At 42.3% G+C, this 26,555-nt stretch overlaps 2 protein-coding genes across 3 annotated transcripts; both read left to right on the top strand.

The window, feature by feature from the left end:
• Nucleotides 1-5,758: 5,758 nt before the first annotated feature.
• LOC130123796 (interferon-inducible GTPase 5-like) lies at nt 5,759-10,414 on the top strand. 2 transcript variants are annotated; one of them, XM_056293087.1, is made up of 4 exons: nt 5,759-5,947; nt 6,993-7,153; nt 7,382-7,555; nt 8,660-10,414. In XM_056293087.1, the coding sequence occupies exons 2-4, from the start codon at nt 7,000-7,002 to the stop codon at nt 9,289-9,291; spliced, it is 960 nt and encodes a 319-aa protein (XP_056149062.1). In that variant the 5' UTR covers nt 5,759-5,947; nt 6,993-6,999; the 3' UTR covers nt 9,292-10,414. The 2 variants fall into 2 exon arrangements, with proteins under 2 accessions (XP_056149062.1, XP_056149061.1); XM_056293086.1 differs by having other exon boundaries at nt 6,993-7,555.
• A 4,056-nt stretch (nt 10,415-14,470) lies between these two features.
• On the top strand, nt 14,471-19,036 carry LOC130123683 (interferon-inducible GTPase 5-like). Its single transcript, XM_056292934.1, has 3 exons — nt 14,471-14,647; nt 15,703-16,265; nt 17,404-19,036. The coding sequence occupies exons 2-3, from the start codon at nt 15,710-15,712 to the stop codon at nt 18,033-18,035; spliced, it is 1,188 nt and encodes a 395-aa protein (XP_056148909.1). The 5' UTR covers nt 14,471-14,647; nt 15,703-15,709; the 3' UTR covers nt 18,036-19,036.
• The last annotated feature ends 7,519 nt before the right edge of the window (nt 19,037-26,555 follow it).

Here is a 26,555-nt window from a genome sequence, read left to right as displayed (position 1 = left end):
CCTTGTTCTGAGAGGCACACGCAGAATGTTGCAACAGGCCTTGTGGACGCGGGCACTTGCACTAGCCCATGAAGGACATCTGGGTATCGTGGGAACAAAGCAGCATCTCAGGACAAAAGTGTGGTGGCCTGGCATGGATAGGGCTGCGGAGAGACACTGTAAAGCCTGCCACGGATGTCAGATAGTGGCTAGACCTGACCCACCTGAACCACTGAGACCCACACCGCTACCTGATGGACTCTGGCGGGATGTCGCCGTTGACCTACTGGGGCCTCTCCCGTCTAACCACTCCATTTTAGTGGAAGTAGACTATTTCAGCCGGTATTACGGATATGACGTCATGACCACCACCACATCAGAGAGGGTCATAGACAGTCTGGAGTCAATATTCAGTTGAAATGGACTGCCAGTCACAATCAAGTGTGACAATGGACCTCAGTTCAGATCTGAACAATTTAGACTGTACTGCGAGGAAAACGGATTCACACACATCAAAACCACACCGAAATACGCTCAGGGATGATCACTTAGAACAACCTTTAGGACAATCAAACCAACAGCATATCACTGGATTATGTACCGCTCTACTTAATAATGATAATAATAATAAATCATTCATTCTTATATAGCGCTTTTCTAGTACTCAAAGTCGCTTTACAATAAATGGAGTGAAACAAGACGACAGGTGAACATAACACAGGCATACAGGGGTGGATGGGAAGGGGGGCTACGATAGGGAGAAGCGGCAGCCACACTCGACGCCAGCAGTACTCTCCCACTTGGACAGATATAAAGGGAAAGAAAAACAAACATCATAAATCACAGATGCAGGTCAAGCGCTCAGCCCCCAGCCTGCCCCAAACCAGGGGTGGATGAGTGGGGGGGGGGGGGGCACGAGAAGGCAATGGAGAAAAGGTGTGTCTTGAGACGGGATTAGAAGAGTGGGAGGGATTCTGAGTCTCCAATGATTTGGGGAAGTGAGTTCCAGAGCCTGGGAGCTGCTCTGGAGAAGGCTCTGTCCCCAAAAGCCACGGAGGTTGGACCTGGGGGTAGAGAGAAGGGAGGCTGAGGTGGATCTGAGGGGCTGAGAGGGTTGGTAGGGGGAGAGGAGATCGGTGAGGTATGGGGGAGCCAGTTTGTGAAGGGCTTTATGAGTAAGAACCAGGAATCTACTTAGATGTTAGACAGGTATGGGAGACCCGGGTCCACGTCCTGGCTGTGGTGGTTCCCGACTGCCCCCTGAATTTGCTACACTGGTGTCAGAAGTGGGATGGTGAGACCGTGAGGCCATTGGAAGCGCATGCAACCAGAGGCGTGAGGGAGCTGGTCTGCTGAAGCGCGGGTACGTGCTTCCCGAGGGAGGGAGGATAGTGTAACAACCACGGATGACAAGACTCGCTAGCCCTTAACGGGTCGGACCATTTAGTCTACAGGTTAACATAGTCACCCGTTCGCGTCTCGGCTCATTATGCAATAATGGAATGAAACCATAGACTATCACAGAAAGTTGAATCAGTTCATTTGGACACAACGTTTATCGAGTGAAACATTTCATCACTCATCTAAGTGACCTCTTCAGTCTCAACTGACTGCAGGTATCCCCACCCTTATAAACATTACAGTGGCATAACCACTGAAACCAATGATAAGTTTCATATAAAAATAGGCAGGACCATTAACTAGAGTTACAATGACCATGTGTACTATTCACAGAGGATGTGGGAATGTTTGTAATCACAGCATAGTAAAATGGAGACAGACGTAGTCTTAGCCCCCCCCCCCCACGGGCCCCGTTCAGTGATAGTCGTTCCCTCCTCACATAGAAGGCCTCTTTGACTCCCCGTTCAAGCCAGCGTTTCTCCCTATCAAGCATTTGTACATCCTCATCATTGAACGAGTGGCCACTGTAGATGCCAGTGGGGTCGCCTGGCCTGGGCATTCGGGGCTTTAGCCCCAAACATTTCTTATATAGCCCCGGATAGTTCCACCTCAGAAGGAATGAAATAGAACCGTACATTATCTGAGCCCTATGACACTAAAGAAGACGACAGTTTTGTAATTTCCCATCTTCAGGGATTGCAACACAGACACGACGCCAAGACCAATCAGAGAGGAGTTGTATGGAAGCGGGGAATCATCCGTGTTTTATTGGCTGACAGTTATCTAATCTGAACTCTGATAGGGTTCCGAGCGGTTCCGAGTCATTCAACATCAGAAAAACGGAAAAATGGACATACGACGGTTTTTCGCGAGAAGAAAGGAGGACATATCTGCAGCCGTGGTGGCTGGGCGTCAAATATCTGAGCCACCATGAACCAGGTAAACAAACAGTCATTTAAATCCTGTATGTCTTCGAAATTATGTCAACATTTAGGCAGATCATTAATGACAGTAGATGATACTTCGAGGGTTAAGTTAGCTAAACCTTTAGCCTTGCCCTTTTCCTGTGTCATACACATTTGCATAAAATCAACAGTTTAACAGTTTACTTTCGTTCAACCGTATTTTTAATTCTAAACCTGTGTAAGAAAGAATATCTATCTGCACACTTGGATCTTTATTACACAAGTTTGATGTCTTTTTTTCTGGCACCTTGGCATATTTTGGTCGGGAGTGCAGTGATCTGCTACTATATCATTTTAAACCTGCAAAATAAAATTGGCTGTAACGTTTTTTTTCTTTTTCTTTTTTTTGCTTTTCCTTTTTTTATCTGATCTTATAAAAGTAACAACAGCATATTACTTCAGTTAGAAAACAATACACACATTACCTGCCTAGCAATTCATATTTTATAAATGCAGAACAAAAGTTAATACAATACAAATTGCTCTAGCCCGCATAACCTTGCAAGTTTTAACTACTTTCGAAGTCATATCAGTTTAAATGCACGACTCAGCCACAATTAAGGTGAGATACAGATTGCACAAGCCCATAACATTAGATGATTCAATTACATCTGATTTTATCTCATTAGAAATACATGATTCAGCAACATTAAAAGTGACCACACAAAGGCAGGTGCCATACATAGAAAAAAGAACAGCAGGTACACGCTGCGTTGTGGTATAATAAAATATAGATTAAGTACAGTATTCAACCTATATAGTTACCTATATTTATAGTGTTGGTGCAACTGAGAGCTCAACTAAATAAACAAACACGAAGCATAAATAAAATCATAGCATAAGTAAACTGAGTGCAAAGACCGCTGTAATTCGTGTCTGCAGTTATTCATGTAGAGATTCATCAATGTGATTATTGATCAAGATTCAGGAAATGCTCTTTCCTGAATGAAGAGGCACTCAAACATCTGGCTGAACATTACAGCATCCAAATGAAGCCTGAAGAAATTCTTGTTGCAAAAAAGTTCCTCGACAGAAAAAAGAAAGACCTAGCACTACCCACCATTCAAAGTGTGTTTTCCCTTTTGGACAAGGATATGTTCCCCTCCCTTAAGGCCATCTTTCAAGCTTCCTTGACGATCCCAGTTACCAGCTGCAGTTGTGAAAGGTCTTTCAGTGCCCTCCGCCGACTACACACATGGCTGAGAAATACAATGGGTCAGGAGCGGCTAAGTAATTTGGCTATAATGTCAATTGAGAGGGAGATGCTGGCCAATGTTGACCACGGGGAGGTCATAGATAGATTTGCAAAGCTAAAAGCAAGACGTTTCAGCCTAACACTTCCATCTTCAAAGAACTAAACAGAGAGAATACAGCAGATGATGGAGGAAGAGAAAAGATGGAAGCAAATGATAGAGGGAGAGAGAAGAGAATTAGAGGATGATGACGGGAAAGCAGCTGGTGATGGAGGGTAAACAAGAAGTGACAGAGGGAAAGCAGCAAGTGAAAGAAGTAAAGAGGCAAGTGAAAGAAGGAAAGAGGCAAGTGAAAGAAGGAAAGAGGCAAGTGAAAGAAAGAAAACAGCAAGTGAAAGAAGGAAAACAGTAAGTGAAAGAAGGAAAACAGTAAGTGAAAGAAGGAAAACAGCAAGTGAAAGAAGGACAGAGGCAAATGAAAGAAGGAAAACAGCAAGTGATGGAGGGAAAGCAAGTGATGGAGCCTGGAGGGAAAGAGAAGAGACAGAATCAGATGATAGAGAGGTACAGTAAATACTACAGCATGAGCTTTATCTGAAAATTGTGTGTGACTGAAAACAGTTTATGTTTATCTGTTTTTTGCAGAAGATGTGTGACAGAGAGCAAGTCATGGAGAGAAACAGCAGCAGAGTCTGGAAAAGTGAAAGGTACAGCACCACACTGGATGACATTTTTCTGAAATTTGTCTGAGTGAAAGACAGAACGAAAAATTAAAAATTATTTTTTAAATATTTTATTCAATATTTTCTGATGTTGTCATTAAGTATACATTTCACTGTTTTTCTGGCAGCAGAAGATGGAAGGAGTGAGCAGATGATGGAGAGAAAAGACAGCAGCAGGCACAGGTGTACCATGCAACATGACACAGAACTAACTCTTGTGCTTATCAGGGAAAGAAAAATGAAAAAAATGAAAATAATTGTTACCTATTAACTAATTTTATCATCCTGTTTCTACTCAATATTAATACTGATTACTAAGAACTTGTTTATATTATTCATGATTAATTTTGAAAATAAATACATTTTGAAGTACATGTTGCAGTATTTGGCTGTAGACATGTGGGAAGAATAGTTTTGCACATTTTTTCTTTTTCTTTTTCTTTCTTTTTTTCTTTTTCTTTTTTGTTGGTCATTTAATTTGTAATTAGAGCTCAGCCGTTTGGGTGTGCTTTTACACTATGTGAGCTCCAGGTGGCAGCAAGAGAAGTCACACCATTTATAGGAAATCCAGTTGGCCTCATCTCAGACAGGGAGGACACAATACAATCTCTCGGGAACAAAATCAGATAAATATAGTGGGGGAAAGATATTCTCTGTCTCTGAGATATTGTCAATACATTTTATCATATCTTATCACTGAAAAGTTAAATTAAAGAAATAAAAAAAATAGACAGCCACAATACAAAGGAGTATGGGAATCATTGTGATTGACAGTATAGAGTGCATACATTGCTGTAGATTGAATTCTCTCTACACCATCATTATAAATAATTTACCAATAACGTAACAGTTCTTCTGTCGGTGGCAGAGGTATAGGTCACACTAAAAAATAAATGTATACTTCTGTGTGTTGATTTATTTCCCGGTGTGTGAAATTGGACCTGTGCTGTAGAAGTTGGATTAACACTCAGACATTAACAGTATTGATGTCTAGTAAAAACTTACTATGAAATGATTGATTTATCCAAGTCTCGTTTCTAAAATAAGTGATTTGATAGTGTATGAATTGTCACCTCTGTTTAAGTGGTAGCATGCAGTGTGCCACACTTTTCCATGTTTAAGTTATATATGTCTAAGAGCATCTTCAGGCTTAGATCATACAACGATCACTGTAAATGTATGCATGCATGCGTTTTAGTTCAGATTTCCTTGTGACTGGGGATTTATGTAAAGACTGATCTTAGAGAGACGGTAGAGCAAAGCAAAAAAAAAAGTGCTTTAATGGTCTGTGTTGTTAACTGTTTGTGTGTTTTGGTTTTTTTTTTATGTACGCAGGTACATAATGGCAATGACAACAAATTAAATCTTGAATCTATTTCCAACACGTTTCATGCTCGATTTCACAGCTGAGCCAGGAAGAGTTTCAAGTAAACAGGATTTCTTGTAAATGGTGTGACTCGTCTTATTGCCACGCCCAGACGGCCGGAGTTTGGTTCCGGGATAAATATGGCGAGAACAACGGGAGCTGGAGCCAAAGTCCAGGAGCTTGAGCTTGAATGTTTACCCTTTCATCTGTGGCCTTCACACAGGCTGGAGTGTGCAAGTAGCAGAGTGGAAACTTTTTTTTGGTAAAGTTCATTTGTTTATCACGATTGAGAATAGTTTTTCATTGGAGAATCAACTCAGGGTGAGTAGCTGCTGCCAGGACATGATTAAGATGAGGCGTCGACTCTTGTTCTCTATATTATTATTAGGGGTCCAAGCAGCGACAGCTGCGGAACCCTATTGTTTTTCTAAGGATGATTGTTTTTGTTATTATTATTGTTGTTGTTGTTTCCGCAAAACGCTTCAATAAGCACATGTAGGTTTTGCGTCATATCTCGGGCGCTGTATGGAATTTTTGAGAAATTCTTTTTTCCCTCTAATTCATTAGAAGCTCCCGAATCTAACGCACCCATTTCCGCCGACTTCCGCTTGCCAAATTTTCCCGCTATTTTCAAAAAACCGAAAGTGAAGTAAAATGATCTAGTCCGAGGCTGTTCATCCGATTCGCATGACATTTGACATGCGTCATCTCCAGACAATGCTGATGCAAAATAACCGAAAGAATGTTGATATGTCTTTCCATTTCGAAGTGACCTGTCAATCAATACTTAAGGGGTGGTCCATAGTGATTGCCTATATCTAGTGATGAGATTGTCCAAATTTAACGAAACTTGTCGCGCACAATCGCCACAACATTGTTTGGAAGCACGCCAAATTTTGTGAAATGCCGTCCATAGGGGGCGCTACAACTGAGACGTGTCAATATCTCAACAACCGTTTGAACGAAAAATCTCAAAATTGGTATACTTATACTTGGACCCATTTGGCTACATTGCTTAAAGTGCCGATTGGCTGGATTACCAAAATGGCCGCCAAACAGCCAATCAAATTTCAGTAGCTAATATTTGCTCTTGTGAATGGCCGATCTTCATGAAACTTGACAGGCTTCTTCTTTGGGGCACATAGAAGCCATAAAGACTGTGAAATTATGTTGGTTGGTCGACAGCTGCAATACTGCTTGGACCCTGTTAATCGCTGCGTGCGGCTATATTGTTTCATGTTATTTCTTGGGACAATAAATCCAGTAATATTTTCCACCAATGCATCGAATCCTATTTACATGTTTGTCTTTGCAGAAAACAATACAAACGTTTTCACAACATATTACATTTCTTTAACTTTTACAGGATAGCCATGGAAAATCGTTTAAAAAATGAACCAACACAAGAAATAGCAGAGGCACTTCAGAACAATGATTCTGCTTCAGCTGCTCAGAAGATCCAAGAGTATTTGAAACAGCAGGAAAATATTCCACTGAATATTGCCGTTACAGGAGAATCAGGCTCTGGTAAATCCACCTTTGTTAATGCCTTCAGAGGCATTGACAACAGGGATGAGGGAGCTGCTCCCACTGGTTGTGTGGAAACCACCATGGAGTTTACACCGTACCCCCATCCATCCTATTCAAATGTTGTTCTGTGGGATCTCCCTGGGATTGGCACCACCAAGTTCCCAGCTGACAAATACCTGAAGCATGTTAGATTTGAGAAGTTTGATTTTTTCATTATCCTCTCAGCTGATCGTTTCACAGAAAATGATGTGAAGCTGGCTTTGGCAATCCAGAAAATGGGGAAGATGCTGTACTTTGTCCGCTCTAAGATTGATAACAATTTACGTGATGCGGAAAGAAGTCAGAGGGACTTCAATCAAGCTGAGACGCTTGACAAAATCAGGAAATATTGCTGTAAAGGTTAGTATCTTAACGTTTATGTATCATGGCCAGTAGTCACACACAGCGACCTGCGGGTGCTCTCACCAATCAAATTTTGAAAGTAAACAGCATTGAAAATTGTGAAAACGTTTTTGAAATTTCAAGGTAGAGGTTTAAATACAACCCATAACAGTAAAACATCCAAGCAAAACCTTCAGGATAAAAACATAAAGATGGCGGCAAGGCAGGCCAGTGGTTAGCACTGTTGACTCACAGCAAGAAGGTCCTGGGTTTGAAACCCAGGCCATCCCAGGTCCTTTCTGTGTGGAGTTTGTATGTTCTCCCCGTGTCTGCGTGGATTTCCTCCCAGTGCTCCGGTTTCCCCCCACCATCAAAAAGACATGCATGTTAGGGTTAATACTCCTGTCTGTGCCCCTGGGCAAGGCAATGGAAAGAAGAACTGGAGTTGGTCCCCGAGTGCTGCAGCTGCCCACCGCTCCTATACAATGGGATGGGTTAAATGCAGAGAACTAATTCATTGTAAAAATACAATGTCAAATAATGTGGCTTTCTACTTCTTCTAAAACGTAAAGAAAATATGTGACATAATCGTTGTAATACTATTATAATTATTATACAATGTAGCTGTGCGAATACACAATTATCCAGATCTACCAAGACAATGCAAATAATGCACTTACAACAGAGCAGCAGATGGGTGTTTACAATGACAGCAGATTGTGTTGATATTTAAACACAATACAGTTAACACAAATGACATGGGCTATGCTGCTCATGAAACAGTGATAACTGTTGGTTGTGTTTAGGTAAAAGCTGAGAGCAAATCCATGAGATGTTTGCCATACTTTCAGTTCTGTGTCAAATGTGGCTGAAAAGTCAAGCCATTCACTTGAAGATGAGCAGCTATAGTCATATACTATCTCTTGGTCTGAACATGGTAGCACTATATTTTTCATGTGATTCCTTAAAAGCCTCAAAACATTTAAGAACATAATACTTCTATAAGAGTTAGACTTGAAAAAGAGACGTTAGGGCATTATTTTTAAAAAATTGTTTGTTTTGATGGAATTTTACCATTTGAAGAGAAAACGTCATATCATATCCATTTGTGACATACTCCAGGTCTCCGAGATAATGGGGTGAAATCTGTTAAAGTCTTCCTGATCTCCAATTTTGATGTCGGCCTGTATGATTTCCAACTCTTGGAGGACACCTTGGAGAAGGAACTTCCTGAACACAAGAGGAATGCTCTGCTGTTTGCCATTCCCAATATAAATGAGGGTATCCTCAACAAGAGAAAAGAGGCTTTCCAAGCTGAAATAAAGTATTGTGCCTCATTATCTGCATTAATAGCGGCTGCACCAATCCCTGGCTTTGCTTTAATGGTTGAGTTAGACATTCTGGTTACCATCATCAATAAGTATGTATTGGGCTTCGGTCTTGATGGCAAATCACTGCAGAAACTTGCACGTAGCACAAAGACTCCTTTAAATGATTTACATGCTGTCATGAGATCCCCTTTTGTATTGAAAGAAATAAACAAAGAAATGATTCTTAAAGAATTAACCATGTCTGTAAGTGGATTCACGTTGGTTTTAGTGAAGGAAGTGACAAGATTTATGACACTATTTGGCATCCCAGCAGCATCAGGAATTTCTTTTCACCAAACTTATTCATTTCTGGATAACTGTCTTGAAGTGTTTGCAAAAGATGCTCAAAACGTACTGATGAAGGCGCTGAAAGTGAACCCTTGACATGTGTGATATCATTACATCAGTGATGATATCACATTTAGATACATAATCGTTAACAATTCTGTATAGCACAATATAAGCAAAATATTGAATGTCAGGTGATTACTGTATAAGCTGTTCTGTAATAATAATGCATAAGCTCTACTGTAGGTGATGGTAACATATGTCATTTATTTCTTTAACATGAATTCTCTTTTTATATGCTCTTTGCACTTTGTTTTTTGTTTATTTTTATACTGTTTTGCAAAGCTGGACCCCAGCTCAACTGCTCTTATGAACTAACATTTTACATAAACAATATCAGGTCAAAATACCTGGAATGATTGCCTTGCAGGTGACTCTTACAATGTAAGACGTTGGTAGTTTATTGTTCGGGCCACACTCTCTAATGTGATGAAAGGAGAAGCAGAAAACATTTTCTTCTTTTTTTGTACTTTTTTACACGTCTGTTTGGTCTAACCCACCGCCTTGCTTAAGTGCATTTGTACACTCTGTCGACTCACATTCAGTTTACAAGTTCTTGTGGAGCTAACACAACTTGTACCTCTGATGCCACTGCAGCGTCTCCCCCTCATCAATCTCCATAAAAAAGCCAAACCAAATGAAGGGGGTTAAAAAAGACAAACTCGAAACCTAAGCCTGTGCGGGAAGCTGTGAGGAAAAAGGGACGTGTTCTGTAGAGGATTTTTGATTGCTGTGGAGCTTCGTAACAATTTAACAATTTTGACTTTTTCATTTTAAATTCTAGACTTTTCCATTGATGTATTTTTCTACACCTCATACATTTATTTTTAAATTGTATTTTTTGTTATGTCTTCCTACACATGTATTTTCTAGACTTTTTCTGCTGAACACTGAATGATATCTGTCCTTCTGCAGGATACGAAACACATCAGTGAGATCTGAGATTATTTCAGGCTAATACAGTGCATCCGGAAAGTATTCACACCCCTTCACTTTCCCCACATTTTGTTATGTTACAGCCTTATTCCAAAATGGATTAAATTCATTTTTTTCTGATTAATCTACACACAATACCCCATAACGACAAAGTGAAAAAGATTTTGTAGAAATTTTTGCAAATGTATTAAAAATAAAAAACTGAAATATTGCATGTACATAAGTATTCACACCCTTTGCTATGACACTCAAAATTGAGCTCAGGTTCATCCTTTTTCCACTGATCATCCTTGAGATGTTTCTACATCTTGATTGGAGTCCACTTGTAGTAAATTCAATTGATCGGACATGATTTGGAAAGGCACACACCTGTCTATAAGGTCCCACCGTTGACAGTGCATGTCAGAGCAGAAACCAAGCCATGAAGTCAAAGGAATTGTATGTGGACCTCCGAGACGGGATTGTATCGAGGGACAGATCTGGGGAAGGGTACAAAAAAATGTGTACAGCTTTGAAGGTCCCGAAGAGCACAGTGGTCTCCATCATTCGTAAATTGAAGAAGTTTGGATCCACCAGGATTCTTCCTAGAGCTGGCCACCCAGCCAAACTGAGCAATCAGGGGAGAAGGGCCTTGGTCAGGGAGGTGACCAAGAACCCGATGGTCACTCTGACAGAGCTCCAGCGTTCCTCTGTGAAGATGGGAGAACCTTCCAGAAGGACAACCATCTCTGCAGCACTCCACCAATCAGGCCTTTATGGTAGAGTGGCCAGACGGAAGCCTCTGCTCAGTAAAAGGCACATGACAACCCGCTCGGAGTTTGCCAGAAAGCACCCAAAGGACTCTCAGACCATGAGAAACAAGATTCTCTGGTCTGATGAAACCAAGATTGAACTCTTTGGCCTGAATGCCAAACGTCACATCTGGAGGAAACCAGGCCCCTCTCATCACCTTGCTAATACCATCCCTACAGTGAAGCATGGTGGTGGCAGCATCATGCTGTGGGGATGTTTTTCAGCGGCAGGAACTGGGAGACTAGTCAGGATGGAGGGAAAGATGAATGGAGCAAAGTACAGAGAGATCCTTGATGTAAACCTGCTCCAGAGTGCTCAGGACCTCAGACTGGGGCAAAGGTTTACCTTTCAATACGACAACGACCCTAAGCACACAGCCAAGACAATGAAGGAGTGGCTTCGGGACAGGTCTGAATGTCCTTGAGTGGCCCGGCCAGAGCCCAGACTTGAACCCCATTGAACATCTCTGGAAAGACCTGAAAATAGCTGTGCAGCGACACTCCCCATCTAACCTTACAGAGCTCGAGAGGATCTGCAGAGAAGAATGGGAAAAATACCCCAAATATAGGTGTGCCAAGCTTGTAGCTTCATACCCAAGAAGACTTGAGGCTGTAATCACTGCCAAGGGTGCCTCAACCAATTACGGAGTAAAGGGTGTGAGTACTTACGTACATGCAATATTTCAGCTTGGGGTTCAAGCCCAGGACCTTCTTGGTGTGAGGCAACAGTGCTAACCACTGGGCCACCATGCCGCCTGGGTACTCCCAAATTGTGAATGCACAAAGTCATCATTGGATAACTGCATCTACACGAGTTTACCAGTGTCATACCCTTCACCTGATACAGATCAACAAATCTGTAACATAAAGGTTTGTCGTTTACTGAAATTATAATTGTATCTCTGCTTCCTAGTCAACATTATGCAGCATGTGCACCCATTACTACACAGGGATGATCACTTAGAACAACCTTTAGGACAATCAAAGCAACAGCATATCACTGGATTATGTACCGCTCTACTTAATAACGATAATAATAATAAATCATTCTTATATAGCGCTTTTCTAATACTCAAAGTCGCTTTACAATAAATGGAGTGAAACAAGACGACAGGTGAACATAACACAGGCATACAGGGGTGGATGGGAAGGGGGGCTACGATAAGGAGAAGCGGCAGCCACACACGACGCCAGCAGTACTCTCCCACTTGGACAGATATAAAGGGAAAGAAAAACAAACATCATAAATCTCATAAATCACAGATGCAGGTCAAGCGCTCAGTCCCCAACCTGCCCCAGACCAGGGGTGGATGAGCGCACGGGGGGGGGGGGGGGATGAGAAGGCAATGGAGAAAAGGTGTGTCTTGAGACAGGACTGGAAGAGTGGGAGGGATTCTGAGTCTCCAATGATTTGGGGAAGTGAGTTCCAGAGCCTGGGAGCTGCTCTGGAGAAGGCTCGGTCCCCAAAGCCACGGAGGTTGGACCTGGGGGTAGAGAGAAGGGAGGCTGAGGTGGATCTGAGGGCCGAGAGGGTTGGTAGGGGGAGAGGAGATCGGTGAGGTATGGGGGAGCCAGTTTGTGAAGGGCTTTATGAGTAAGAACCAGGAATCTACTTAGATGTTAGACAGGTGCGGGAGCCCCGGTTCCACGTCCTGGCTGTGGTGGTTCCCGACTGCCCCCTGAATTTGCTACACTGGTGTCAGAAGTGGGATGGTGAGACCGTGAGGCCATTGGAAGCGCATGCAACCAGAGGCGTGAGGGAGCTGGTCTGCTGAAGCGCGGGTACGTGCTTCCCGAGGGAGGGAGGATAGTGTAACAACCACGGATGACAAGACTCGCTAGCCCTTAACGGGTCGGACCATTTAGTCTACAGGTTAACATAGTCACCCGTTCGCGTCTCGGCTCATTATACAATAATTGAATGAAACCAGAGACTATCACAGAAAGTTGAATCATCTAAGTGACCTCTTCAGTCTCAACTGACTGCAGGTATCTCCACCTTTATAAATAATACAGTGGCATAACGACTGAAACCAATGATAAGTTTCATATACAAATAGGCAGGACCATTAACTAGAGTTACAATGACCATGTGTACTATTCACAGAGGATGTGGGAATGTTTGTAATCACAGCATAGTAAGATGGCGACAGATGTACTCTTAGCCCCCCCACCCCCCGTTCAGTGATGGTCGTTCCCTCTTCACATAGAAGGCCTCCTTGACTCCCCGTTCAAACCAGCGTTTCTCCCTATCAAGCATTTGCACATCCTCATCATTGAACGAGTGGCCACTGTAGATGCCCTGTAGATGTCCAGATGAACTGATTCAACTTTCTGTGGTTTCCTCACATGGATTATTGAGCATGCAAAAAGACATATGGGAAGAATAGTTTTGCACATTTTTTTCTTTTTCTTTTTCTTTCTTTTTTTCTTTTTCTTTTTTGTTGGTCATTTAATTTGTAATTAGAGCTCAGCCGTTTGGGTGTGCTTTTACACTATGTGAGCTCCAGGTGGCAGCAAGAGAAGTCACACCATTTATAGGAAATCCAGTTGGCCTCATCTCAGACAGGGAGGACACGATACAATCTCTCGGGAACAAAATCAGATAAATATAGTGGGGGAAAGATATTCTCTGTCTCTGAGATATTGTCAATACATTTTATCATATCTTATCACTGAAAAGTTAAATTAAAGAAATAAAAAAAATAGACAGCCACAATACAAAGGAGTATGGGAATCATTGTGATTGACAGTATAGAGTGCATACATTGCTGTAGATTGAATTCTCTCTACACAATCATTATAAATAATTTACCAATAACGTAACAGTTCTTCTGTCGCTGGCAGAGGTATAAGTCACACTAAAAAATAAATGTATACTTCTGTGTGTTGATTTATTTCCCGGTGTGTGAAATTGGACCTGTGCTGTAGAAGTTGGATTAACACTCAGACATTAACGGTGTATGATGTCTAGTGCAAACTTACTATGAAATGATTGATTTATCCAAGTCTCGTTTCTAAAATAAGTGATTTGATAGTGTATGAATTGTCACCTCTGTTTAAGTGGTAGCATGCAGTGTGCCACACTTTTCCATGTTTAAGTTATATATGTCTAAGAGCATCTTCAGGCTTAGATCATACAACGATCACTGTAAATGTATGCATGCATGCGTTTTAGTTCAAATTTCCTTGTGACTGGGGATTTATGTAAAGACTGATCTTAGAGAGACGGTAGAGCGAAGCAAAAAAAAGTGCTTTCATGGTCTTCGTTGTTAACTGTTTGTGTGTTCTTTGTTTTTTTTTATGTACGCAGGTACATAATGGCAATGACAACAAATTAAATCTTGAATCTATTTCCAACACGTTTCATGCTCGATTTCACAGCTGAGCCAGGAAGAGTTTCAAGTAAACAGGATTTCTTGTAAATGGTGTGACTCGTCTTATTGCCACGCCCAGACGGCCGGAGTTTGGTTCCGGGATAAATATGGCGAGAACAACGGGAGCTGGAGCCAAAGTCCAGGAGCTTGAGCTTGGATGTTTACTCTTTCATCTGTGGCCTTCACACAGGCTGGAGTGTGCAAGTAGCAGAGTGGAAACTTTTTTTTGGTAAAGTTCATTTGTTTATCACGATTGAGAATAGTGTTTCATTGGAGAATCAACTCAGGGTGAGTAGCTGTTGCCAGGACATGATTAAGATGAGGCGTCGACTCTTGTTCTCTATATTATTATTAGGGGTCCAAGCAGCGACAGCTGCGGAACCCTATTGTTTTTCTAAGGATGATTGTTTTTATTATTGTTGTTATTATTGCTGTTGTTGTTGTTTCCGCAAAACGCTTCAATAAGCACATGTAGGTTTTGCGTCATATCTCGGGCGCTGTATGGAATTTTTGAGAAATTCTTTTTTCCCTCTAATTCATTAGAAGCTCCCGAATCTAATGCACCCATTTCCGCCGACTTCCGCTTGCCAAATTTTCTCGTTATTTTCAAAAACCGAAAGTGAAGTAAAATGATCTAGTCCGAGGCTGTTCATCCGATTCGCATGACATTTGACATGCGTCATCTCCAGACAATGCTGATGCAAAATAACCGAAAGAATGTTGATATGTCTTTCCATTTCGAAGTGACATGTCAATCAATACTTAAGGGGTGGTCCATAGTGATTGCCTATATCTAGTGATGAGATTGTCCAAATTTAACGAAACTTGTCACGCACAATCGCCACAACATTGTTTGGAAGCACGCCAAATTTTGTGAAATGCCGTCCATAGGGGGCGCTACAACTGAGACGTGTCAATATCTCAACAACCGCTAAAACGAAAAATCTGAAATTTGGTGTACTTATACTTGGACCCATTTGGCTACGTTGTTTAAAGTGCTGATTGGCTGGATTACCAAAATGGCAGCCAAACAGCCAATCAAAATTCAGTAGCTAATATTTGCTCTTGTGAATGGCCGATCTTCATGAAACTTGACAGGCTTCTTCTTTGGGGCACATAGAAGCCATAAAGACTGTGAAATTATGTTGGTTGGTCGACAGCTGCAGTACTGCTTGGACCCTGTTAATCGCTGCGTGCGGCTATATTATTTTTAATTCTATTTCTTGGGACAATAAATCCAGTAATATTTTCCACCAATGCATCGAATCCTATTTGCATGTTTGTCTTTGCAGAAAATAATACAAACGTTTTCACAGCATATTACATTTCCTTAACTTTTACAGGATAGCCATGGAAAATCGTTTCAAAAATGAACCAACACAAGAAATAGCAGAGGCACTTCAGAACAATGATCCTGCTTCAGCTGCTCAGAAGATCCAAGAGTATTTGAAACAGCAGGAAAATATTCCACTGAATATTGCCGTTACAGGAGACTCAGGCTCTGGTAAATCCACCTTTGTTAATGCCTTCAGAGGCATTGACAACAGAGATGAGGGAGCTGCTCCCACTGGTTGTGTGGAAACCACCATGGAGGTTACACCGTACCCCCATCCATCCTATCCTAATGTTGTTCTGTGGGATCTCCCTGGGATTGGCACCACCAAGTTCCCAGCTGAAAAATACCTGAAGTATGTTGGATTTGAGAAGTTTGATTTTTTCATCATCATCTCAGCTGATCGTTTCACAGAAAATGATGTGAAGCTGGCTTTGGCTATCCAGAAAATGGGGAAGATGCTGTACTTTGTCCGCTCTAAGATTGATAACAATTTACGTGATGAGGAAAGAAGTCAGAGGGACTTCAATCAAGTTGAGACGCTTGACAAAATCAGGAAATATTGCTGTAAAGGTTAGTATCTTAAAGTTTATTTATCATGGCCAGTAGTCACACACAGTGTAGCCGGCTGACCTGCGGGTGCTCTCACCAATATAATTTTGAAAGTAAACAACATTGAAAATTGTTCAAAAGTTTTTTAAATTTGAAGGTAGAGGTTTAAATACAACCCATAACAGTAAAACATCCAAGCAAAACCTTCAGGATGAAAACATAAAGATGGCGGCAAGGCAGGCCAGTGGTTAGCACTGTTGCCTCACAGCAAGAAGGTCCTGGGTTTGAAACCCAAACTATCCCAGGTCCTTTCTGTGTGGAGTTTGCATGTTCTCCCCGTGTCTGCGTGGGTTTCCTCCCGGTGCTCTGGTTTCCCCCCACCATCAAAAAGACATGAGTGTTAGGGTTAATACTCCTGTCTGTGCCCCTGGGCAAGGCAATGGAAAGAAGAACTGGAGTTGGTCCCCGAGTGCTGCAGCTGCCCACCGCTCCTATACAATGGGATGGGTTAAATGCAGAAAACTAATTCATTGTAAGAATACAATGTCAAATAATTTGGCTTTCTACTTTTTCTAAAACGTTAAGAAAATATGTGACATAATCGTTGTAATACTATTATAATTATTATACAATGTAGCTGTGCCAATACACAATTATCCAGATCTACCAAGACAATGCAAATAATGCACTTACAACAGAGCAGCAGATGGGTGTTTACAATGACAGCAGATTGTGTTGATATTTAAACACAATACAGTTAACACAAATGACATGGGCTATGCTGCTCATGAAACAGTGATAACTGTTGGTTGTGTTTAGGTAAAAGCTGAGAGCAAATCCATGAGATGTTTGCCATACTTTCAGTTCTGTGTCAAATGTGGCTGAAAAGTCAAGCCATTCACTTGAAGATGAGCAGCTATAGTCATATACTATCTCTTGGTCTGAACATGGTAGCACTATATTTTTCATGTGATTCCTTAAAAGCTTCAAAACATTTAAGAACATTTCATTAAAGGTGTTGTGATCATCATAATACTTCTTTAATAGTTAGATGGGAAAAGAGACGTTAGGGCATTATTTTTTTTTTAAATAGTTTGTTTTTTTGTAATTTTACCATTTGAAGAGAAAAAGTCATATATCCATTTGTGACATACTCCAGGTCTTCAAGATAATGGGATGAAATCTGCTAAAGTCTTCCTGATCTCCAATTTTGATGTCGGCCTGTATGATTTCCAACTCTTGGAGGACACCTTGGAGAAGGAACTTCCTAAACACAAGAGGGATGCTCTGCTGTTCGCCATTCCCAATATAAACGAGGGTATCCTCAACAAGAGAAGAGAGGCTTTCCAAGCTAAAATAAAGTATTATGCCTCATTATCTGCATTAATAGCAGTTGCACCAGTCCCTGGCCTTTCTTTTGCGGTTGATACAAGCATTCTGGTTACCGTCATCCTTCAGTATGTGTTGGGCTTCGGTCTTGATAAAAATTCACTGCAGAAACTTGCACGAAGCACAAAGACTCCTTTGGATGATTTAAAAGCAGTCATGAGATCACCTTTTGTATTGAAAGAAATAAACAAAGAGATGATTATTAAAGCATTAACCACGTCTGCATCTGGAATTGCGTTATCTGTAGCGGAGGAAGTGGCAAGATTTATTCCACTATTTGGCATCGCAGCAGCATCAGCACTTTCTTTTAAGACAACTTATTCATTTCTGCATAACTGTCTTGCAGCACTTGCCAAAGATGCTCAAAACGTACTGATGAAGGCGCTGAAAGTAAACCCTTGATCTGTGTGATATCATGACATCAGTGATGATATCACATTTAGATACAGAATCCTTAAAAATTCTGTATAGCATAATATAAGCAAAATAAGTTATAATTGAATGTCAGGTGATTACTGTATAAGCTGTACTGTATTAATAATGCATAAGCTCTACTGTAGGTGACGGTAAGATATATCATTTATTTCTTTAACATGAATTCTCGTTTTATATGCTCTTTACACTTTGTTTATTGTTTATTCTTATATTGTTTTGCAAAGATGGACCCCAGCTCAACTGCTCTTATGAACTAACATTTTACATAAACAATATCAGGTCAAAATACCTGGAATGATTGCCTTGCAGGTGACTCTTACAATGTAAGACGTTGGTAGTTTATTCTTCGGGCCACACTCTGATGTGATGAAAGGATGGGCAGAAAATAATTTTCCTCATCTTTTTTTTTTACATTTTTACACGTGTGTTTGGTCTAACCCACCGCCTGGCTTAATTGCATATGTACACTCTGTCGACTCACATTCAGTTTACAAGTTGTTGTGGAGCCAACACAACTTGTACCTCTGATGCCACTGCAGCGTCTCCCCCTCATCAATCTCCTCAAAAAAGCCAAACCAAATGAAGGGGGTTAAAAAAGACAAACTCGAAACCTAAGCCTGTGCGGGAAGCTGTGAGGAAAAAGGGACGTGTTCTGTAGAGGATTTTTGATTGCTGTGGAGCTTCGCAACAATTTAACAATTTTGACTTTTTCATTTTAAATTCTAGACTTCTCCATTGATGTATTTTTCTACACCTCATACATTTATTTTTAAATTGTATTTGTTGTATCTTCCTACACATGTATTTTCTAGACTTTTTCTGCTGAACACTGAATGATATCTGTCCTTCTGCACATCAGTGAGATCTGAGATTATTTCGGGCTAATATGTGAATATATACTTTGTATTGGCATCTCTTGCTTTTTAAAATCAATAAAAGAAACACAGAGGATTCTGCCTTTTTTTTCTCTTTTCAATAAAGTCCTTTCAGACAACCCTATCTGTCATGTCTATGGTTACCACGCCCCTCAGGAAGGCAAGGGCATTGTGGGTACGCTCGGGCAAGTTCGTTCTCTAATGAAGCGCGCCCAGCGAGACCGCAAATTCGATGTGTCGTCCAAGTAATTGAGATAAAATTCTGTATAAGCTGCTTAATTCAGTAGTAAAGTAGATATACAAAAGTATCAGATAATGCGTCACTCCTGTCACAGATTTCCTGATGCTCTGTTCTCCTCTGACCGTAGCTTGGAACTACTTTTTTTGGAAAAACTACGCACTGGAGCCCGCTCACAACACGTATCCCTCCGCCTATGGGTTATTTCAAATTACGCGCTGCAGTTGGAAACCTGAAAAAGGCACCTGCCCCAGTGCGTGGTAATGCGCTGGCGTTCTTCCAAACAGGGTTGGGACATTCCAGGTGCCAAGGTGGATATTAGTTTTGGGCCCCAGTAGAACCTCTTCCACGCTCCTGACTTCCTTTCAGCTTTCGTCTGAGGTGGTCAGACCACCACTCAAATAATTAGAGTGGCTCGTGTATACTATAGGCTGGGTGTCAGTAGTTTTGCTCATTGTAGTTTCCGTAACAGTCCATTTTTATGGCGTCAAATTGTTAGTGCCATGCCCATCCCCTAAACCTGGAGGACCAGTGTGCTGAGTTTCGTCTGGTTCCTCACCCAAGGCCAGTCTGGTATGGTTAAACCTACCGGGAACCAAACGCTCCCCCAGCGTAGCTCTCAGGGTCTTAGAAGCACGCAAGCTTCTCCGCAATGACAAGGTCTAAGCACAGGGAAACGAAGTTCAAATCACATTCATAGCCGCACCTCTTTGCATGTGGGTGGGCATCAAGAAAAACACCCACTTGTGATTTGACACCCCCCCCCCCTTTGTACAAATCTCACAGTTGCATTTTTGTCTCCCAAAACTCAGTGGTTAAGAAAACAATGATTGGGCTTCATTCACTTTGAGGGGGGAGGTATTTTTGAAAATTCTTTAGATTTATGTCAGTCCCATCATGGTACACAGTAGAACGCTTAACTGGCATTCAGATCGACTGCCCGCCCCTTGTTAAATCCCATCACACCGCTCTGCTTCTTTAGGAAATGCGTCACATCCTGGAATCTTGCGATGCCGTCTTTAAATTCATGGGCATGCTTCCGTTATGGAAAAAGGAAAAAAAAAAACACACACAAACCAAAAATGGCTTCCTTCTACGTATATGGGGCTGATAAGGCCTGAGTCTGATTATTACTGAGAAAACAAAATAAAATGAAATATGACATCCAATAAAATAAATAGTTATAGGTGAATAAACGAAAAAGAATGTTATAAATAACAAGGTCAATATAATTTTCGGTATTTTTTTTGCAATAATCATGGAGTTTCCTTTTCACATTGTGTTTAAAGAAGAGAGCCACTTTATTTTGTCATTGTACAGCTGGGAAACGGGGGATAAGCTGAAAGACGAAGAAGACAGTTGTTCAGTTGCAATGAAATTTGTTCTCTGCATTTAAACCATCCTGTTGTATGGCAGCAGTGGGCAGCTGCAGCGCCCGACGACCAACTCCAGTTCTTCTTTCCATTGCCTTGCTCAGGGGCACAGGCAGGAGTATTAACCCTAACATACACGTCTTTTTGATGGTGGGAGGAAACCGGAGCACCCGGAGAAAACCCACGCCGACACGGGGAGAACATTCAGACTCCACGCAGAAAGGACCTGGGACGGCCTGGGGTCCAAGCCCAGGACCTTCTTGCTGTGAGGCAACAGTGCTAACCAGTGGGCCGGCCACCGTGCCGCCTGGGTACTCCCAAATTGTGAATGCACAAAATCGTCATTGGATAACTGCATCTACACGAGTTTACCAGTGTCCTACCCTTCACCTGATACAGATCAACAAATCTGTAACATAAAGGTTTGTCGTTTACTGAAATTATAATTGCATCTCTGCTTCCTAGTCAACATTATGCAGCATGTGCAGCCTTTACTACACAGGGATGATCACTTAGAACAACCTTTAGGACAATCAAACCAACAGCATATCACTGGATTATGCACCGCTCTACTTAGATGTTATGCAGGTGCGGGAGACCCGGGTCCACGTCCTGGCTGCGGAGGTCCCCGACTGACCCCTGAATTTGCTACATTGGTGTCAGAAGTGGGATGGTGAGACCATGAGGTCATCAGAAGCGCATGCACCCAGAAACGTGAGGGAGCTGGTATGCTGAAGCACGAGTACGCGCTTCCCGAAGGAGGGGGGTAGCGTAACGACCACGGATGACAAGTCTCGCTAGCCCTTGGCCAACGGGTCGGACCCTTTAGTCGACTGGTTAACGTAGTCACCCATGTTGCGGGAGACCCAGGTTGGCGTCTCGGCTCATTATTCAATAATTGAATGAAACCAGAGACAATCACAGAAAGTTGAATCAGTTCATTTGGACACAACGTTTATGGAGTGAAACGTTTCATCACTCGTCTAAGTGACCTCTTCAGTCTCAACTGACTGCAGGTACCCCCACCCTTATAAACAATACAGTGGCATAACGACTGAAACCAAGGATTATGCAAATAGGCAGGACCATTAACTAGAGTTACAATGACCATGTGTTATATTCACAGAGGACGTGGGAATGTTTGCAATCACAGCATAGTAAGATGGCGACAGATGTACTCTTAGCCCCCCCCCCCCGGTTCCGTGATGGTCGTTCCCTCTTCACATGGAAGGCCTCTTTGACTCCCTGTTCAAACCAGCATTTCTCCTTTTCAAGGATGTGCACATCCTCATCATTGAAAGGGTGGCCACTGTAGATGCCATGTAGATGTCCAGATGAACTGATTCAACTTTCTGTGGTTTCCTCACCTGGACTACTGAGCATGCATAAAGACATTCAATTCAATTCAATTCAATTTATTGTCATTAAAACAATGTGCAGGCACATGTTAAAAATAAAATGAGGGCTGTGGTCTCACCAAACAGTGCAAGACAGACACAGACAAACACAGCAAACACAGTATAAGATATACACACATGAAGACCAAAAGCTAAAAATAAGTTAAAGAAGAGCAAGAGTACAAAATATTTAAAAATATCTACAGACATTCAGTGGGTAGCCAGGTTCAAGTGGGCAACAGCTTGTGAAAAGAAGCTGGTTTTGAGCCTGGTGGTGCGGGCTCTGAGGCTCCTGTAGCGCCTCCCAGAGCACGGGGGGGAGAACAGTCTATGGCTGGGGTGGGTGGGATCTCTGCTGATGCTCAGACCCCTTTGAAGGCAGCGTTTGTGATAAATGTCTTTTATGGCTGGGAGCTGGGTACCGGTGATGTGCTGGGCAGCCTTGATGACCCGCTGCAGAGCTTTCTGGTCTACTGAGGTGCAGTTGCCGTACCACACTGAGATGCAGATGGTCAGGATGCTCTCAGTGGTGCAGTGGTAGAAGTTGGTGAGAATTTTGGGGGATAGAAGGGCACTCCTAAGCCTCCTCAGCAAATGCAGGCGTTGTTGGGCCTTTTTCACAAGGGCCTGGGTGTTCGATGTCCAGGAAAGTTCCTCGCTGATGTGGACTCCAAGGAATTTAAAGCTGGAAACACGCTCCACTTCCACCCAATTGATGTGTATGGGGGAGTGGCTGCAGCTTCTAGACCTCCTGAAGTCCACAATCAGCTCCTTCGTCTTCTGCACACTGAGGACAAGATTGTTGGTAGTACACCAACAATTGGTAATACACATTCAACTGAATTGAAATGAATTGAATTGAATTATTGAGCATGCATAAAGACATATGGGGAAAATAATTTTGCACTTTTTTCTTTTGTTGGTCATTTATGTAGTAATTAGAGCTCAGCCGTTTGGGTGTGCTTTTACACTATGTGAGCTCCAGGTGGCAGCAAGAGAAGTCACACCATTTACAGGAAATCCAGTTGGCCTCATCTCAGACAGGGAGGACGCGATACAATCTCTCGGGAACAAAATCAGATGAATATAGTGGGGGAAAGATATTCTCTGTCTCTGAGATATTGTCAATACATTTTATCATATTTTATCTCTAAAAAATTGAATTGAAAAATAAAAAGGTAGACATAGCCACAATACAAAGGCGTATGGGAATCATTGTGATTGACAGTATAGAGTGCATACATTGCTGTAGATTGAATTCTCTCTACATCATCATTATAAATAATTTACCAATAACGTAAAAGCTCTTCTGTCGGTGGCAGAGGTATAAGTCACACTAAGAAAATAAATGTATACTTCTGTGTGTTGATTTATTTCCCGGTGTGTGAAATTGGACCTATGCTGTAGAAGTTTGATTAACACTCAGACATTAACGGTGTATGATGTCTAGTGCAAACTTACTATGAAATGATTGATTTATCCAAGTCTCGTCTCTAAAATAAGTGATTTGATAGTGTATGAATCGTCACCTCTGTTTAAGTGGTAGCATGCAGTGTGCCACACTTTTCCATGTTTAAGTTATATATGTCTAAGAGCATCTTCAGGCTTAGATCATACAACGATCACTGTAAATATATACATGCATGCATTTTACTTCAAATTTCCTTTTGACTGTGGATTTATATAATGACTGATCCTAGAGAGACGGTAGAGCGAAGCAAAAAAAGAAGAAAAAAAATGGCCATGTGGTGGAGCCAATTTGCTTTTTGCCTTCACGGTTTTCAGTCTTAAACACTGAAACATTAAAATGTGGGGGTGGGAGGGATGTTTTCCGTCTTTTTGGCAATGTCTCCACTAGGTGCTGATATGTCGAGATGCAATTAAATCTCTGTTTGAGAGAGGAAGCCTGCAAATGAAAGAGAGCAAGAGCGCAAGAGAGAGAGAGAGAGAGAGAGAGAGAGAGAGAGAGAGAGAGAGAGAGAGAGAGAGAGAGAGAGAGAGAGAGAGAGAGAGAGAGAGAGGATAGAAAAATGTATCACACACGTGCACAGATTCACACATATAAATAAACATACATATAAACATACAAAATCTAAACCAAGCCACAAACTTTCACGAATGTTGAAGTGTATGTAAACCAGCAGATGAATTAGAGCTTTGTGGTCACGTCACAGGGGACTCCTGGCCACCCCAGAGGCTGCTCCTGTAATGCAAACCCATTCTCACGCAGGCGGCCATGAAAGAGCCTGACGTCATCTCGGCCAAGTCCGGCTTCCAAGAACACAACGATCAGGTAACCATGCCCTGTCTGATGAAACCTCTTGTCATTTTGGACTAATGCATAGTCTAAACTTGATTAAAACTCTCCAAAAATGTCATCACCTTATTTCTTTAAACAAGTTTTCTCCGATTCAATATTACCTCGTATTCATGGCAAAAAGCTGCTCTGGGCGTACCTCTAATTAAAAAAAAAAGGAAGAAAAGAAAAATCCAAAAACATTTAGTGTGCATTTCTCTAACATGGCTAGGCGCTCTCATAACACCCTAAATTCACCTTCACGTCACTTCGAGTTGAATCCAGTTCATTTCAAGCCTGAGTTTGACTGTAGAAGTCCTGCAGGGCTGCTGTGATACCGAACTTCATTACCCCCCCATCCCCCCCCACACCCACGCACACGCACGCACACGCACGCCCCCTACCCTACCTCCATTTCACCACCACATATAATATATATAGCCTGCATATCTGCCGCGTCGTGGGAACGCGCATGCGCACACTTACAGTGGACCTTGATTGTTGCTTCCCATCCCAAGCCAGGTTATTTTGATTGTTGTTGTTTTCTGTTATCAAGACGGTTTTACATAGTAGCATAACTGAACCCAGGCGAACGGGAACTAGAAGAACATTCCTGCTTTCGCAGTTTCTTCGTCGAACCGTGTTGATAATGTAAGTATAGCAACATATATGCATATCTAACAATGTAAAAGGAATAAGCTTTCTGTTTAACGCGGCATCACGGATATATGGCATGGATAGTTTATTTTGGGGGGGGGGTACAAATGTTGGCAGCACACTGTGGCCGGGGGCAGGAGGGCGTGGTTCGCTGCATAACCACGCATAGCGGAACGCAGATTTGGCATATATGAGAAAAAGAGCAGCACACTTGAATTCACAGTTTGACTGCGTGACCCGAGGAATTCAACAGGTACCCACAGCGCTCTCTCGCTCTCCCTCGCTCTCCCTCTCTCCCTCTCTCTCTCTCAAGCTTCCACACACGCCTTAAAGGCAACCTGCAGCGTTTGCTGCCTGCTCTGCGGCTGCATGTGTCCTGCACAGAACGGAGACTTTGAGGGGAAAAGTGTCATTTTGTTAAAAAAATTTTTTTTTTTAAAACTTGACTTTGTACGAACATAAAACATTTCGTGCTGGAGTTTGCCTTGATTACTTCCGCCGCTTTATTTAAAAAAAAAAAAGGTAAGGAAAGCACTTGTTTACGTTGCAATAATGCGAATTGTTTTCGTCACTGAAAAAGAAAAAGAGAAAAAGATGCAGGTGCATGAGTTTTGCAATAAATATCTTGCTCATAACCAAACAGCGGAAGGTCCGTCTGGGGGGGTCTTTCGATTGAGATGTGAAACTGAACTGAGGCGACAGAGGTCCCGATGCGTGCCGAAATTTGTTAAACGACAGACGCGTCGCGAATGCTGACGATGTAAAATCGCGAGATTGTCCGTGAGGACCCAGGATGTCCGAAGTCGGCCCCCTTCTGTCTGCAGCGTTGTTAAAGAGAGAGACGACAGATGGGCTGCTCCGCTGGTTCCCCTGCAAAGATTTTAGGAATCTGTCATGTTGACTTTACGTTGAGTTGTTTTGTTTTCTCTCGTGCGTGGAGTAAAAGGGGAATGGCACTGATTTTAACGATGGATATCTCTTTACGTGGTGCATGTAAGCATTAATAAGTATGAAGTCTTTTGGTTTTTGTCCGATCAGTCTTCATCCACACTGTGCGACCCTGAATAGGAAATATAAGGACAGAACTTAAGGTCTTTGACGTTAGGAAATGCACAGCGTGGGCCAGCTTCATTAACAATAACTAGCAGATTGACCTGACTCGTCTTTTTTTTCTTCCCCCTTTTTCTTCTCAATTGTACTCGTCCAAATACCCCACTCTTCCGAGCTGTCCCGGTCGCTGTTCCACCCCCTCCGCCGATCAGAGGAGGGCTGCAGACTACATGTGGAGTCGCCAGCTGCTTCTTTTCACCTGACAGTGAGGAGTTTCACCAGGGAGACGTAGCGCGTGAGAGGATCACGCTATTCCTCCCAGTTCCCCCTGCCCCCCAAAACAGGCGCCCCTGTTAGCGCAGAGACCAGGACACATACCCACATCCGGCTTCCCACCCGCAGACACGGCCAATTGTATCTGTAGGGCTGCCCAATCAAGCCGGAGGTAATATGGGGATTCAAACCAGCGAGCTCCGTGTTGGTAGACAACGGAATAGACCACTACACTACCCGGACGCCCAGATCTTACTCATCTTTGCGCTCGAGCTTCACCTTGGCATGACATCTCGTAGTAAAGGCATGCTATCTTCTGTTTTGCTCG

Source organism: Lampris incognitus, chromosome 14 (assembly GCF_029633865.1).
Source record: "Lampris incognitus isolate fLamInc1 chromosome 14, fLamInc1.hap2, whole genome shotgun sequence".
Lineage (NCBI taxonomy): Eukaryota > Metazoa > Chordata > Actinopteri > Lampriformes > Lampridae > Lampris > Lampris incognitus.
This window is presented reverse-complemented; position numbering and strand designations above follow the sequence as displayed.